The sequence below is a fragment of the Carassius carassius genome, chromosome 1 (genome assembly GCF_963082965.1).
Source record: "Carassius carassius chromosome 1, fCarCar2.1, whole genome shotgun sequence".
Lineage (NCBI taxonomy): Eukaryota > Metazoa > Chordata > Actinopteri > Cypriniformes > Cyprinidae > Carassius > Carassius carassius.
In genome coordinates, this window is record NC_081755.1 from 48,999,040 (window position 1) to 49,013,423 (window position 14,384).

General features: G+C 36.1%; 4 protein-coding genes across 9 annotated transcripts in view; 3 read left to right on the top strand and 1 right to left on the bottom strand.

Moving 5' to 3' along the window:
- The window catches only part of LOC132158112 (gastrula zinc finger protein XlCGF57.1-like), a 129,963-nt gene that overhangs the window by 107,833 nt on the left and 7,746 nt on the right, over positions 1 to 14,384 (top strand). For 2 of the 6 annotated variants that reach the window (XM_059567425.1, XM_059567503.1), the window contains exon 1: positions 12,479 to 13,055. The exons of the other annotated variants lie outside the window; for them this stretch is intronic. In XM_059567425.1, the coding sequence (XP_059423408.1) occupies positions 12,677 to 13,055 (379 nt within the window). In that variant the 5' untranslated portion in view covers positions 12,479 to 12,676. Of the gene's footprint in view, positions 1 to 12,478; positions 13,056 to 14,384 lie in introns of those variants that run through there. 6 annotated transcript variants of the gene reach the window in all.
- Positions 1 to 14,384, top strand: part of LOC132094302 (gastrula zinc finger protein XlCGF17.1-like) — a 216,357-nt gene that overhangs the window by 70,959 nt on the left and 131,014 nt on the right. The gene's annotated exons all lie outside the window — the stretch shown is intronic.
- The window catches only part of LOC132159925 (gastrula zinc finger protein XlCGF57.1-like), a 486,703-nt gene that overhangs the window by 20,103 nt on the left and 452,216 nt on the right, over positions 1 to 14,384 (bottom strand). The gene's annotated exons all lie outside the window — the stretch shown is intronic.
- LOC132097799 (uncharacterized) lies at positions 7,828 to 9,497 on the top strand. The gene is made up of 3 exons (XM_059503774.1): positions 7,828 to 8,134; positions 8,267 to 8,380; positions 8,999 to 9,497. The coding sequence occupies exons 1-3, from the start codon at positions 7,840 to 7,842 to the stop codon at positions 9,217 to 9,219; spliced, it is 630 nt and encodes a 209-aa protein (XP_059359757.1). The 5' UTR covers positions 7,828 to 7,839; the 3' UTR covers positions 9,220 to 9,497.

Below are 14,384 nucleotides of genomic sequence, written 5' to 3' on the forward strand. Positions count from 1 at the left end.
TGTAAACCTAAGCTAAAACAGGAGAATACAATGTGTTTCTAATTATGTGAGTTGCAATTATTGTTCATCGCCATTTCAGAATAAAGAGTTCAGAGTTTATATGGTTCGATGTCCACGTGCTTGTTTAAGAAATTACAGTAGCATTTCTATTGTAAAGAAGTGACCAAAGAGTTAGTGGATATATATGTATATATATATCCACTATATATACTATATATATATATATATATATATATATATATATATATATAAATTGTTTCGAAGCTTAGCAGTTTTTCTGAGGTGAAAGAAGGCTGTTTTTGTAACATGGGAACTGCTGTCTAATGTAACAATTTATGTGGCATTATTGCAAAAGTGGGCACTTCAAAATACCGCAAACAACAAAACATATTCTAACCTTTGAAAAAAAAAATTATATTTTTAATGTATTTTATAATGTTTCAATATATAAATATTCAAAATATATTTCAGAAAAGTTGTGAGTAGTTGGCCGCTTCCAGAAAAATGAATGGGTCTCTATGGGCCTCTGCTGGGTTTTTATACTCATTACACTATTCTTTCAAAAAGATGATTTCTACAAGTTTTTCTCTAACCAGCAGATAGCATAATTCTACATCAAACACCTAGATCAATTCCCAGAAACAACTTAAATCAAATTTAGATAATAATTCTTTTTGCAAAAATGTTATATTTCACATGTAAGCTAATGGTGTAGTTGAGGATTTTTGTGGTAAATAGGTACAAAAGTACTTTATATCTCCCAAAACACAGCTAACAACACTAATAGTGGTTGTTTCTTCTATATTGTTTTGTAAAAATTGCACTGTTCTTTTTCTTTTATTTATCTTGAGCTGTGCTTTATTTTGTGAATTAATAAGTGACCATTATTACCATTTTCTTTTTTTCTCTCTCTTTCTTTTGAAAGAAAACTGTACTGTTTCTTTCGAGTTTCTAATTGATGTGCATTAATTGATTGTTTAATGTTATGGGGTGACTGTAGTTTTATAACTGGAGCTGTGATGATTCTGGTGTGTGTAGGTGTGAGTGTGTTTATTATGTACAGGTGTAAGGGAACAGTGACTTGCTTTGGAGGCCTTTTTGTGCCCTTTATTCCCTGTGGTCATGTCTCCTGCACTCTGAATTCAGACGTCTGAGGCTATTCAGATCACTATTCTTGTATTTCATTATATTGTATAACTACTTAACTCTTTATAATTTGCTCGTCTCCTCTGTGCTTATCTTTAATAAACTTATATTTTCTTTTATATATACGCATCTCCTGCTTACTCACTGTGAATGAGCCTGTGTTGCCTCAAGAGCAAATTTGTATAGTCCCTGGTTAAACTTCAGGGTGGTGTAGACGCTAGGTGTTCAGTCTCTTAAACCCTTGGTCTTCTGCCACAACAGCATAAAACTTTATTCAGATTTAGAGTGTCCTTTTATTATGGCCAGCCTAAGGCACACCTGGCCATAATAAAAGGCTTCAAGGAAAGAGGTTCAATTCTTGTAAAGAAGGCTTCAGGGCGTCCAAGAAAGTCCAGCAAGCGCCAGGATGGTCTCCTAAAGAGGATTCAGCTGTGGGATCGGAGTGCCACCAGTGCAGAGCTTGCTCAGGAATGGCAGCAGGCAGGTGTGAGCGCATCTGCATGCACAGTGAGGCCAAAACTTTTGGAAGATGGCCTGGTGTCAAGAAGGGCAGCAAAGAAGCCACTTCTCTCCAAAAAAAACATCAGGGACAGATTGATCTTCTGCAGAAAGTATAGTGAATGGAATTACCAAGAGAAGAGCAGCAAGCAACACGAGAAAGGGCTTGGCTTATACCAAAGTTTTAGAAATGATTATGCAGCTTGAACCCTCCAGTAAGCTGCAGTTAATTTGAAGTTGGTATTAAATTTTAGTTCACAATAAATTATGTTCATAAATCTGATGCAAAGATTTTTTTACAGAAAAATCAAAAAGTGTCACTTTACCATCAAGAAAAGACAAGCATTTCACACATAGGCCATCTCTGCTTCTCACCATCAAAAGGCAGCAGGTGCATAAATATACTTACTTTGTTATTGTTTACTCCATGTAGTTCTGAGAGCTGAGGTGCATATTTGTATTTTTTTAGATATATCAAGGTAAGTGCACAAAGGTCTCTCTCTCACACACACACACACACACACACACACACACACACACACACACACACACACACACACACACACAATATAATTTGCTGTTTTACTCCATATACAAGCCAGAAACTAAGCCTTTTTCTGCACAGGTCTATCTAAAGGGTTAATGGTCCCACCAAGTGATCAACTGTAAAAAAAAACATTTTTTTTTACCTCTTGCCAAAAGGGAAAACCACAATCAATGCATGATTATATGGTGTCATGGCTTTGCAATCAAAAAATGTCGTTATAATGGAAGTCAATGGGGCAAAAACAGCCACAAACAATAAATGAGGGAGAAAAAATTAAAATCTAATGCTGCACAAAAACTAACAATGCATCAAAGCCAATGTTGTTACTAATCTTTGACATGCCCAAGACTGTGATAAAAGGTAAAAAAAAATATCCTGTCCACAATCACTTTTTTTATTGAAAATAAGTCATTTTGTGCTGGGTTTTTTTTTTTTCAAATCAGTGACATCATTTATGAACTTGGTAATTAAAGAGTTAAAATATTGGATTTCTTTTTAACATTTGGTAGTTTTGATCAGGACTGAGGTTGATTAATAGATTTATGCAAAAAAATGAGAAAAAAATATTTATTTGATACATTTTTACAGCAGTTTAATTTAGTGGATGATTTCATCCACAAAATAAACCAAAGGATAGTGAATTTGCCCACAGTGTTTGAAATTTTCAAAGCATTTTCCCAAAATATGTGTCAAAATAAGATTTGTCACCAAAAATCATTCCATTAACTCAAACACAGAGAAAGTTGTGGCCAAAATAAGACTCAACTTTACCTCCTAGTGGACGAAAACGTCCCCAACAACGCATAAGGGTTAAAACATTATAGGCACAAATCCCATGTTTCTATAGGGAGAACTAATACGTTTGTTTGCAGGGGTAAGCAATTGTTCATGTTACATCAAACAAAATCTAAATCTGCTTGAAGCTTTATAACCATCAGCCTCATTAATGAAGAATCAATAATAATCACCAACCTGTTTGTTCTTGAGTATGTTTAGTGTGCTTTGAATCTCCCATCTTCTCTCTGTCCTCTTTAATAAACTCACTCCTTGCAAGTTTCACCTCTTTCTGATGATTTGATGCTCCTGTAAACTGATGGGAATATCGCAGCATTTATTACTGAATTGCTGAAAGTGTGATTGCTGTGAGAGTAGATTTTAATGGCGGTTGGCATGCGTCACCGAAACCTGCTGGTTAGGAGTGTAGCTTGCAAAAAACTTTTCCTAAGTGAAGTGAAGTGAAGTGAAGTGACATTCAGCCAAGTATGGTGACCCATACTCAGAATTTGTGCTCTGCATTTAACCCATCCGAAATGCACACACACAGAGCAGTGAACACACACACACACACTGTGAGCACACACCCGGAGCAGTGGGCAGCCATCAGTGTTGGGAAGGTTACTTTGGAAATGTAATAGGTTACAGATTACAAGTTACCCTGTTTAAAATGTAATAGTAGTGTAACTTTTTCAATTACTTTTGTAAATTTGTGAAAATTTAAGAATAATAAATAAAAGCATATACATCAACTTAAATACAGTTATCTAATAAGCATGTGACGTATTCTGTGTAATAAACTCCTGAAACATTGGTGTTTTTTGAAACTGCTGTCTCTGTATATGATGATAGTTTTCTCAAAATAAGTAAAATGCACATGAAGTGACACAGAGCAGTTTTAGGAATTATGTTTATGTGCTCGTGTACTCCTATATTGAGGCGGCAGAGGTTGAAAACACTGCGAGCTTCAGTAGGCCTATGTGTAGTAAATGAAACCATGTCTTTGCCATTAATTTACAGGAGGGGCGGACTGGGAAAAAAATTCAGACTGGAAAATTCAAACTCATACAAACAAATTCATGGACAAAACTATTTTTTATCTATTTTAAATCTTTAATTTGGGGACATGCAAAATAATTAAAAGTTCTCTCCTGAACTGCACCTTCACTTCCATTTTTCTCTTCAGTTTCTTTATTTTGCCCTGTTATCCATCTCTCTCATGACTTTAATACTCAAGATTGAACAAAACTATACTTTACAATACAATACTCTCTACAATACTACAATATCTTTATAGAAAAATCCTATATATAATCCATATTTTTCCCTTACAAAAATTAACCATGCTTTTATTAGCCTATATAAAAGTAAAATAACCTTGAGTAATTTTTTTTTTTTTTTTTTTTGCAAATGGATTTGTATTTATTTATAAATAAATACATTTGTAAAATAATTTTACATTTTTGGTTATCACAGGTAAACAATAGTAACCATTTTCTCTGGATTTATAGTTAAATATTAAAACGTTAATTTTCGTAAACCTATACAAAAAATCTGAATTTTTTTCAGCTAAATTACTACTGTAACATTACTACAGATAATAATGATGTCCTTTATATAGTATTTTGAGTAATGACTGATGAGCAACGTGCTGCTGCTTGATTAAATAAATAAAAAAACAAAGACAAAAAAGCATCTTTACAGATGAAACTGACCTGAAACCCTGAACAGTAGTTCTGCTTGCTCCAGCTGTCCACTCTATTCTTTCTTTCTTTCTCTTTCTCTTTCTCTTTCTCTTTCTCTTTCTCTTTCTCTTTCTCTTTCTCTTTCTCTCTCTCTCGCATTGATTACTCTGAGTCTGATCCAAACCGTTTGGCGGAGGCGCGGAGAGCGCGCGAGTCACGACTAACACTTCATGACTTATTAGAGATTTAATTATCAAATGGCGGATTCGCAAATGATCGCTTTAGTTCATTCGGCAGGCAATTATACAATAATGATATTAAATAGTGGGGCAAAATCGGCTGCCAGGCCGCCGGGAATTGTCCCGGTTCTCCCGGTGTCCAGTCCGCGCCTGATTTCCACAGACAGCAGAATGTGCAAGTCATATATTGCATTTTTGGGGCTTAATATTCACAGACACTAGTCGATGTCATGTTTTGATTCAAGTGTACTGACCTACTTTTGATTTAGTCATCCAAAATGTGGCATATTCCGTCCGCGTTAGGCATTCCGTTTTTATGACTGGATTCTACGAACCAGACTGTATTTCCGCATCCCGGAAATTATTAGGGCGGTATGTCTCAGAAAAGTCAGTGCAATTTGGGAAAGAAATCAGTTAAATCTGTATGTGGATGCGTGTAAATATTCAAATGTAATCCCCTTTGTAATCGTTAAAAATTTCATAAGTAACTGTAATTTAATTACTCATTTTTTCGTAGTAACTGTAACTAATTACAGTTACAATAATTTTGTAATTAAATTACGTAACGCCGTTACATGTAACTAGTTACTCCCCAACACTGGCAGCCATTTATGCTGCGGCGCCCGGGGAGCAGTTGGGGGTTCGATGCCTTGCTCAAGGGCACCTAAGTCGTGGTATTGAAGGTGGAGAGAGAACTGTACATGCACTCCCCCCACCCACAATTCCTGCCGGACCGGGACTCGAACTCACAACCTTTCGATTGGGAGTCCAACTCTCTAACCATTAGGCCACGACTTCCCACCTAAACAGACCACCTAAACACCTTTTTCTTTTGGTACTGTTTCAAATGTTCCGGGTTTTTTCTTCTTCTCATAAAAGCACACTGTAAAGGTGGTTGCTGCAGGATTGTGTGGAACAGATTTGGGGGTAAAGCGCGTTTTCTATTATCTAATTACTTTTCCTGGTAACGGAGTAAAGTAATGAGTTACCTTTTAAATGTGTGTAATTGTATTACAGTCACTTATGACAATAAAATTACGTTAGTTATGTTACAAATGCAGTGTTAATAATCCTGAAGGAAAAAAATCGTGTTTTGCGCGTCAGTGTGCCCTTTAATAAATCACTGGAGAATGCGAGCTAAAACGCAGACGAGTACAACATTTAGATGCAATTAAAGATCGTATTTCAGTTCGTATGAATCATATTTAAAAATGTTTCACTCGAAATATTTTAGTCTGGCATTATAGTTTGGGAAAATTTCAACAAGTGAATGTGTACAAGTTTATGTCACTGTAACACTAAAATAAGTAAATATATAAAGGCTCATTAGAATGAGATCCGCTGCATTAAGCCGCGTCATCATCAATGCGCGTGCACATGAAGCTCATACGGGAGAGAATGTACCTCGTGTTGGATTCATGCAGATTATATTATCACAGAGTATTTGTTTCCGACTTGACTTACTTTATTTAATAAAGACACTTCAAGCTTTCTTTCATTTTAGTGACTCGTTTCTGGAAGAAATTCATGGAGTCTGAATGCAGAAAGCTCACCCTATTTGTTTTCTTTATTCTACAAAAAAAAAAAAAAAAGTTTTTGTAGATTTTGGGAGTGTGGGCTATAAAAATAACAGGCTACTTATGCATTTTTTCAGTCAATAATAGAAGAACTAGTTTATGTTGCATTACTATTTTAAATGCAGTAATCAGTAATGTATTCAAATTACAGTTTTAAAGAAGTAATTAGTAAATTGTAGTGGGTTAGTTTTTTTTGAGTAACTTATGCAACACTGTGTGAAATAACTTAAAGGGATAGTTCGCCCAAAAATGAAAACTCTTTCATTGTACCCTTATGTTGTTACACACCTGCACATATATCTTCTGCTGAACATAAAGGATGATATTTTGAAGAACGTGGGAAACAGAACATTTCAATGGGGCACCATTACGTCCTCATAAATATATTAAGAGCATTGTGGGTGATAAAACCAACCATAAAAGCTTGAAGTAAAATAGGTTATATCTAAAATTGTACATGTGTCCAACTAAAAGTGTCTTAGAAAAATTTCATTTTGATATTGATTATTTCTGTGATGGAAAAGGAGTCCATCTGTTTTGTAAATGTGTACACGAGGATTTCTTGAAAAAGTAGGTTTTATTTAATATGCATAAAATTGTACTTTGTGTTTTATTGTGCACAACTACAATGGTAAGTATTATTATTACTATTATTATTATTTTAGGTGTTTAAGTTTAAGAACTTAATGTACAAAATAACTCCTCCAAAACGTAGATTTTAAATGGTAAGAAAACCTATTCAGTGAACAGCTTGCCACAACATCCTCTTTAGGCAACCAGTGGGAACACCTACTAATATTTGTCGACATGAAGAGACAAAGTGATCGTTGTTGATGTAAACGGGTAGAGAGGTTTACTGCGTCTTTAAAGTGGCTGACAAACGTCCAGGGAATATGGTTAATGCTTTTGTCTTGTTCTTTATGTGCTCGTGGGGTCTGGTTGGTAAGTTATGAGTGTTTTTTAATTATGACGGTCCACTCATTTTTATAAATAAACGATTGTGTTATTGTGGTTTTCATAAAACGAAAAAAAGTGTATCAGTTTCATATCTCTTTAATATCTTTGCAAATGTAATGTAGTAGTTTTGACCCCAGCTGAGTACTAGTGGAAGCAAATCCAAACAAAGATTGATATTTAGTTTGAAATCAGTCTGATCCACAGACAACTGTTTGTTTCACTTCTGTTTTCATGAGAGAAGAAATACCTGAAACTGAACTGTCATTGTTTTAATGTCTAATATCAACCACTTTAAATTCTTACATCCTAATTAATGCAATTCATCCAATTTTCACCCAAAAAAATGCATAATACAAATCACTTTAACTATAGTCTATTGTAATCATTTTTCTGTAGATGTGAAGACATTATCAGTGATGGAGGGAGATTCTGTCACTCTAAACACTGATCTTTCTGAAGTACAGAAATATTTGTTGATACAATGGATGTTTGGAAGCACAAGAATCGCTGAAGTCGAAAGTGTCTCACAAACCAACTCGACATATGATGGTCCTGATGAGAGATTCAGAGACAGACTGAAGTTGGATCAGCAGACTGGATCTTTGACCATCACAAACACCAGAACCACCGACTCTGGACTTTATAAAGTAACAGTTATCAGCATAAACAGCAAAGACACCAGCTACATGCGTTTCAATCTTACTGTCTATGGTGAGTGTGGTAAAAATGTTAGCTTGACCATTCTTCATTTGATTTATATTTTGATATTGCTATGGCTCTGCTATAAATAAAGATCAGAAGTGTGTACGTTGAGACTGATGTCAAAGTATCTGTCATTATCAGAATCTCCACAATGTACTTCATCACCAGAAAGTTCATCAAGGTCCAATTTTCTGTCATTAACTGTCAACCAGACTGAGGACGCCAACATTACTGAACTCCATCAGCCGTGTTCAGGTACATCCCTTATAATATATGTGAGAACTAATATATTTCACTCTGAAAGTCAGAAATCACATTCATGCAGTTGTTTCCAAACATATTCTTAAGTGTCACTTTATGTTACTGCTGATGAGTGCTAAGCAATCCAGCAAGATGTTAATTTACATTGCATATATGCATTTGGCAGATGCTTTTTCTTACATTGCATTCAAGGTTTATTTGATCAGCTCATGCATTCATAGAAAGATAAATATGTTTGTGCAAATAAGTGCACTTCCTTTTATTTCTTTCTGTGATTTCACTGGAACCGAGAGCAGACCGCAGACGAGCGGCAGCTGTGAGACAGGTGTCTGAGCACGAGCCCTGTAGCTTTATAAAACACCCAGACAAAACAAGGATCTCAGAGAAACAATCACATAATCACAAAGGGTTTCTATGAGAGCTGAGATTACAGAAGAGGCTGAAGCTTTTAAAAGAGTCTAGAATGGTGTTAATTATGTTAAACAGTTCTAGCTAATGCTGTTTCCTTCCCAATGAATGCTTGATATAATTAAATATAAACCACAAAACCTGTAAGCCTAATTGAAAAAGAGTTAAATGCACAATTCGGATTTAGAATTTCTCTTTTTTCAGCTTACTTCCACTGTTGTGGTTTTATTGAACCTGTGATCCGATTGGTCATCTCGGCTCTGGTGGGCGTGGCTGCTGTTGCTTTTATTGTTTATGACATCAGATCTACAAGACGTGAGCTGAACAGGATGGAAGAGACTAGATATCACCGTCAGATCCATGGAGTGAAACCAGACCAACAATATAAAATGAGCAGAAGCATTAGTTCCAGATATGTTTGCTGAAGTTTGCATTAAAAACATGCATTAATATTTCCTGTACTTGCATTTATATCTGTTAACAGTTGTTGTTTTTACTGCATTTATTAATATGCACAGAATATGATTTTGTTTGATTTATTAGTTGGTTAATTCCATAGCTTTAAACACATTTACCCTAAAATAAACGATGCCAAAGAATGACCTCAGCTCTTGTTTCTGTTGACTCTCCCAGAGCAAATGTGTGACTTTGCATAATGATTTAGTTTTATAACAGAGTGAATGTTTATATTTAAGTATAATTCAAATAGCCGTTGAATGTCATTTACAGAATTCATATGATGCTGAATGACTAAATAAAAAAGAAATGATGCACTTGTTGTTTTTATGTACATTTATTTTGGGAACAGATAGTTTGACTGACTGGTGAACTGACAGGAATCATTCTGCACACAAGGAACTGTTAATACAATTATGTCAAGGCTAATGAATAACATGAATAAATAAACTTAGCGATCTTCACAGCAATAGTGTTTTTATTTTATCATATGGTCAAAACGTCACTAAATATTAAATCACTGTAAAAAGCCACTGGACAAGCTTGATTTTTTTATAGGAATGTTTTCGTCCTCACAGTGATGTTACAATATTTGTATGTTTGCACTGGATTGTAAGCTCGTATGTGTTTGCAGTACACAAGCCGTATTTAAGACAGCTGACTCTACTGTGATGTGAGTGACCCGGTCTCTCTCTCTCTCTCTCTCTCTCTCTCTCTCTCTCTCTCTCTCTCTCTCTCTCTCTCACTCACACACACACACACACACACACACACACACACACACACACACACACACACACACAATGCGCAAACAGTCAAATACTTAAACTAATAATAAAACATAAATACAGTAGCTGATTCAGGAGAGTCAGATTATAGTAGCAAAATCAGAATTACCTCCTCTCCAAGGTTCACAAAACGGTCATCCATAAAATGCGTTGCTGTTCTGTTGTAAATAATCTTAAAGATTCCTAAAGGCATCTACTTTCAGAAGGCCAAATCAAGTGTATTTGCTTTCTCCTAGATTCACACAGCATCTCCCTGACATGACTGCTTCAACACTTACTGCGGTTAATGAAAGCATGCCTTCTTTCTTTGCTTGAACATTTGAGTGTTGTTACACAAATATTTCCAAATAGTGACGTAGACATCTGGGGGCATGCTAGAATGGGCCATTTTAATGGGGCTTGGCAGAGTCTTAACTTTGATAAAGAGTATCTCTTTGGATTTGAGACTTTAGTCTTTGAAACTTTACAGATCTTCTTTATGCACCAAGAGCTTGTAACACTCCAACACTCCACATCATATGACCCCGAACTGAGTCTTAAACCCTCTTCTGTGTATGATGAAGCTCTGATCTTCTTAAGGATAGATGAACTCTTTTTCTCTGCTGTTTGTGAAGGTGGCACCACAGAATTCACACTGCAACCAACAGCACCGACAAGTGATCAGTCAGAAGCTAATGTGGTCTGAACCTATAGTCCATATTTATTGGAAATGTCTCTGTGTTGACTCTCCATCTGATCTCAGACAGCAGAAATTTCTTGTCTAATCACATCTTCTAGGTGGTTGAAATCATCACATCATCATGGATTGACTCCACTGAGGTCCTTTTCAGAGACGATTGGCTCAACTGAGATCCGCTGAGTGAATATCTCTTCAAACACAAACCAGCATGTGGTGGGTCATTCTACAGAAACGTCCACTTCTGGTATGTCAAGATTTCTTAAAATTAGGGTTGGGAACCAAGAACTGGTTCTTATTTAGAACCGGTTCTATTGTTTTAAAAGAACCAGCACCGTGAGCAATTTCTAAGTTTCGGTTCCAAAAATGGTTCAGGTGCGACACGTGACCAAGTGCTGTGAGCAGCCTTAAAGGATGTCACAAACCAAATAATAGAAACGCTGCCCTGCCTCTTTCATTACTGAGAAAAGTGCTGTTTCTAGGCGGAGATCTAGGTGGTCACCAAGGGGCGTCACCAGCTGAAGGGGTGCCAATGAGCACTCATTCTGGCACTACATTACTATATTTTAGCAAGGTTGTGATAAAGAGTGGCATGGTCACTCTGAAATATGACTGTTGCCCTCACTGGATCCCCCAGCATCATTGGGCTAGAGTACTGTCAAACTGACAATCCCGTTGAGATGGCATCCTCTGTTGACTTATTGCGGCGATAGGCAAATTGAAATGGGTCTAGTGTATCAGGGAGACAGTATTTTAAATGGCATATAACCAGTTTCTCAAAACACTTGGCAATGAATGGGGTGAGTGCGATGGTGGAGGTTTTTATAAACTAGTGGGGACAGTTGCACATAACCAAGTATTCCCTCAGGACCAGCTGCCTTCCGTGAATTCACCTTATGCAGAGTGGAGCTGGGGAGTGTGAGTGGCAGTATATTGGGTGGAAGTTTAGCTTTGAAGGACACCTCCTTATTATTTTAATCAAAACAAGCATAAATGTGATTAAGCTCGAGGGAGCTCGAGGGAGACATAGTGCTGGGTGGTTTGTAGTCTGTGATAGTTTGTATGCCTTGCCACATACGATGGGTGTTCAAAGAATTTAAGTGTTCTTCAATCCTCTGTTTGTGTGTGAGTTTGGTCCGGCAGGTTGACTCTGGCTGAGCTGTAAGCCTCCCGTTCTCCAGACCTGAAGGCTGAATCAAATGCACATTATCATTCTTTAGCTTGGGTTAAACAAATTAATTTTACTTGGTTGGAACAGCAGCTATGCTAATTATGTCTCTATTTGTTTCCCTTTCTTGCCATGGGTAATCAAGCATTTAAACAAGCTTCAGTCTGGATCCAGAGCACATGAGAGGTGTCACAGTTATGATCAGTTTCTGCCTTCACTTTCCCTCTGTACATGGCTGTGGGGATGAGCAGTTTTGTGGTGATAGGAATTCTTCATGTGTGTGTAATGTTGTGGACCCAAGCATATTACTAACGCTCTTTTTAAATAACAAATACTGCGCCACTGAATTAAGATCACATTTTAAAGATTATAATTTTAATTCCCTTTCGTTTATTTGTGCTTTTTATAAAGAAGAAGAAGAAGAAGAAGAAGAAGAAAACAGCGCACGTTATAAGATGCACGCACCGAGTAATTTCTATAAGTTTTCCCCTTATTATTATTTTCCTCCTCTCGTCGCTTCTCTCTCCAGTCCAGCGTTTGGCGCTAAAACACATTTGTTTGTTTGCCAAACACCTTTAAACATCAGAGGAAGAAGATTAGCGTCACTGCGCTCTCTGTTGTTTTGTCTGGATGCTAAGCTTTTAGAATTATTTCTGTAAATAGAAAAATACCGTTTTTGAATCGGTAAGTAAATACTTGTAATAGCCTATTATCCCCTTAGTCTTGACTACGTTTTGAAGCAAGCAGGAATATCTGGAGGAGTATCATCTGAACTGAGATCTGCTGCTGTGAAGATGGAGTTTGTTAAAGAAGAGAGTGAAGAGAACACGAGTGAACCAGAAACCTGGAGAATAAAATACGAGGAACCAGAAACCTGGAGAATAAATTATGAGGAACCAGAAACCTGGAGAATAAAACACGAGGAACCAGAAACCTGGAGAATAAAACACGAGGAACCAGAAACCTGGAGAATAAATTATGAGGAACCAGAAACCTGGAGAATAAAACACGAAGAACCAGAAACCTGGAGAATAAACCACGAAGAACCAGAAACCTGGAGAATAAACCACGAAGAACCAGAAACCTGGAGAATACATTATGAAGAACCAGAAACCTGGAGAATAAAACACGAGGAACCAGAAACCTGGAGAATTAAACTGGAGGAACAAGAAGGTTTGTGTTTATTCTTCATCTTGACTACAGCTTTTGCCGTGGCTGCTCAATTATGGCAAAAATCATAATCCTGATTATTTTGGTCAATATAATACGATTATGAGTGCCATATGTCCAGAACTTTATATAAGTAATTTATTTAAAGATAGAGTTTCAAATATATATCAGGGCTTGCAAAAAATAAAACACAAAATATTAAAAAAAACACTTATGGAACAGCATTTCAGCCTTTAGAACATTTTTATGAAAAAAAAGATAAATTAATCATATAAATTGTCATTTAAAAAAAATTCTTAATTGCTTAGATTTTTGGAAGGAACATTAACTTCTTTCTCATTTACAACTGTTTGCTGCATGAAAACATGAGTTGATATTTGCATTGATCTGAAAATAAACTGCAAGAAAGGCATTTTGGAAATGCAAATTCATTCTTTGCAATGAGGTGGTTGGAATATTGCAGTTTCCCAGATAACAGCTGTACACAAAGCAACTTTGCACTCATAAATGTTGCTTTATCAGGAATTAAAGGTTTAAACAAATAAAAATGGCAACTACACATTTCTGAGGACAGTCGGTTCTCTTCAGATAGATTAAAATAAAGACATCCGCCCTGCGTTTTAACTGCAGCACTCATATTTGTTCAATGACATCATTGCCTTTTGAAGTTTAATCCAGCTGTCCTTCTGTCCCCAACTGTAAGACCTCTTGAAATTATAATTAAGACATTTCTTATACCATTTAACGTATTTAAAACTTTTTATGGCTTTAAGTTAGATACTACTCACTCACAGGTTGGCACGCTTCAGATGAACACATGCACAAATCTTCTCACTGCGCACACGAACTCGTGTCTTCTGGCTCTTAAATGTTTACACTGGCAAAGCTTACATCAGTCTAGTTTAAAGACAAATATCAGTGTGTGATGTTCTGGTCTCACCTATGCCTGTGCGCTATCAGCACCCGTTTTTTTTTTCATTGCTGTAGTTCTAATGTATTGGGAAGCCAGAATGTGCATCCATCAACAAAAACATACATTATCCGAACCCTGTTTGTTTTACATGTTAATTATAGTAATTCATTTTACAGATGCGTTGTCTGATTTAAATATTAAATCTGTTCTAGTGCTTGCCGAACCATACAAGAGCGTTTTAGTGCCATGTAAAAAAAAATTATAAATATAAGATTACGAGATTAAAGTCGTAATATTTAAAAAAATAAAGTCGAAATGTTTCGAGAACAAAGTCAGAATGTTTCATGAATAAAGATTAAAGTTAAAATATTTCGAGAGTATATTTGCAAAGTTTGATTTACATTTAGACTGTATAATTT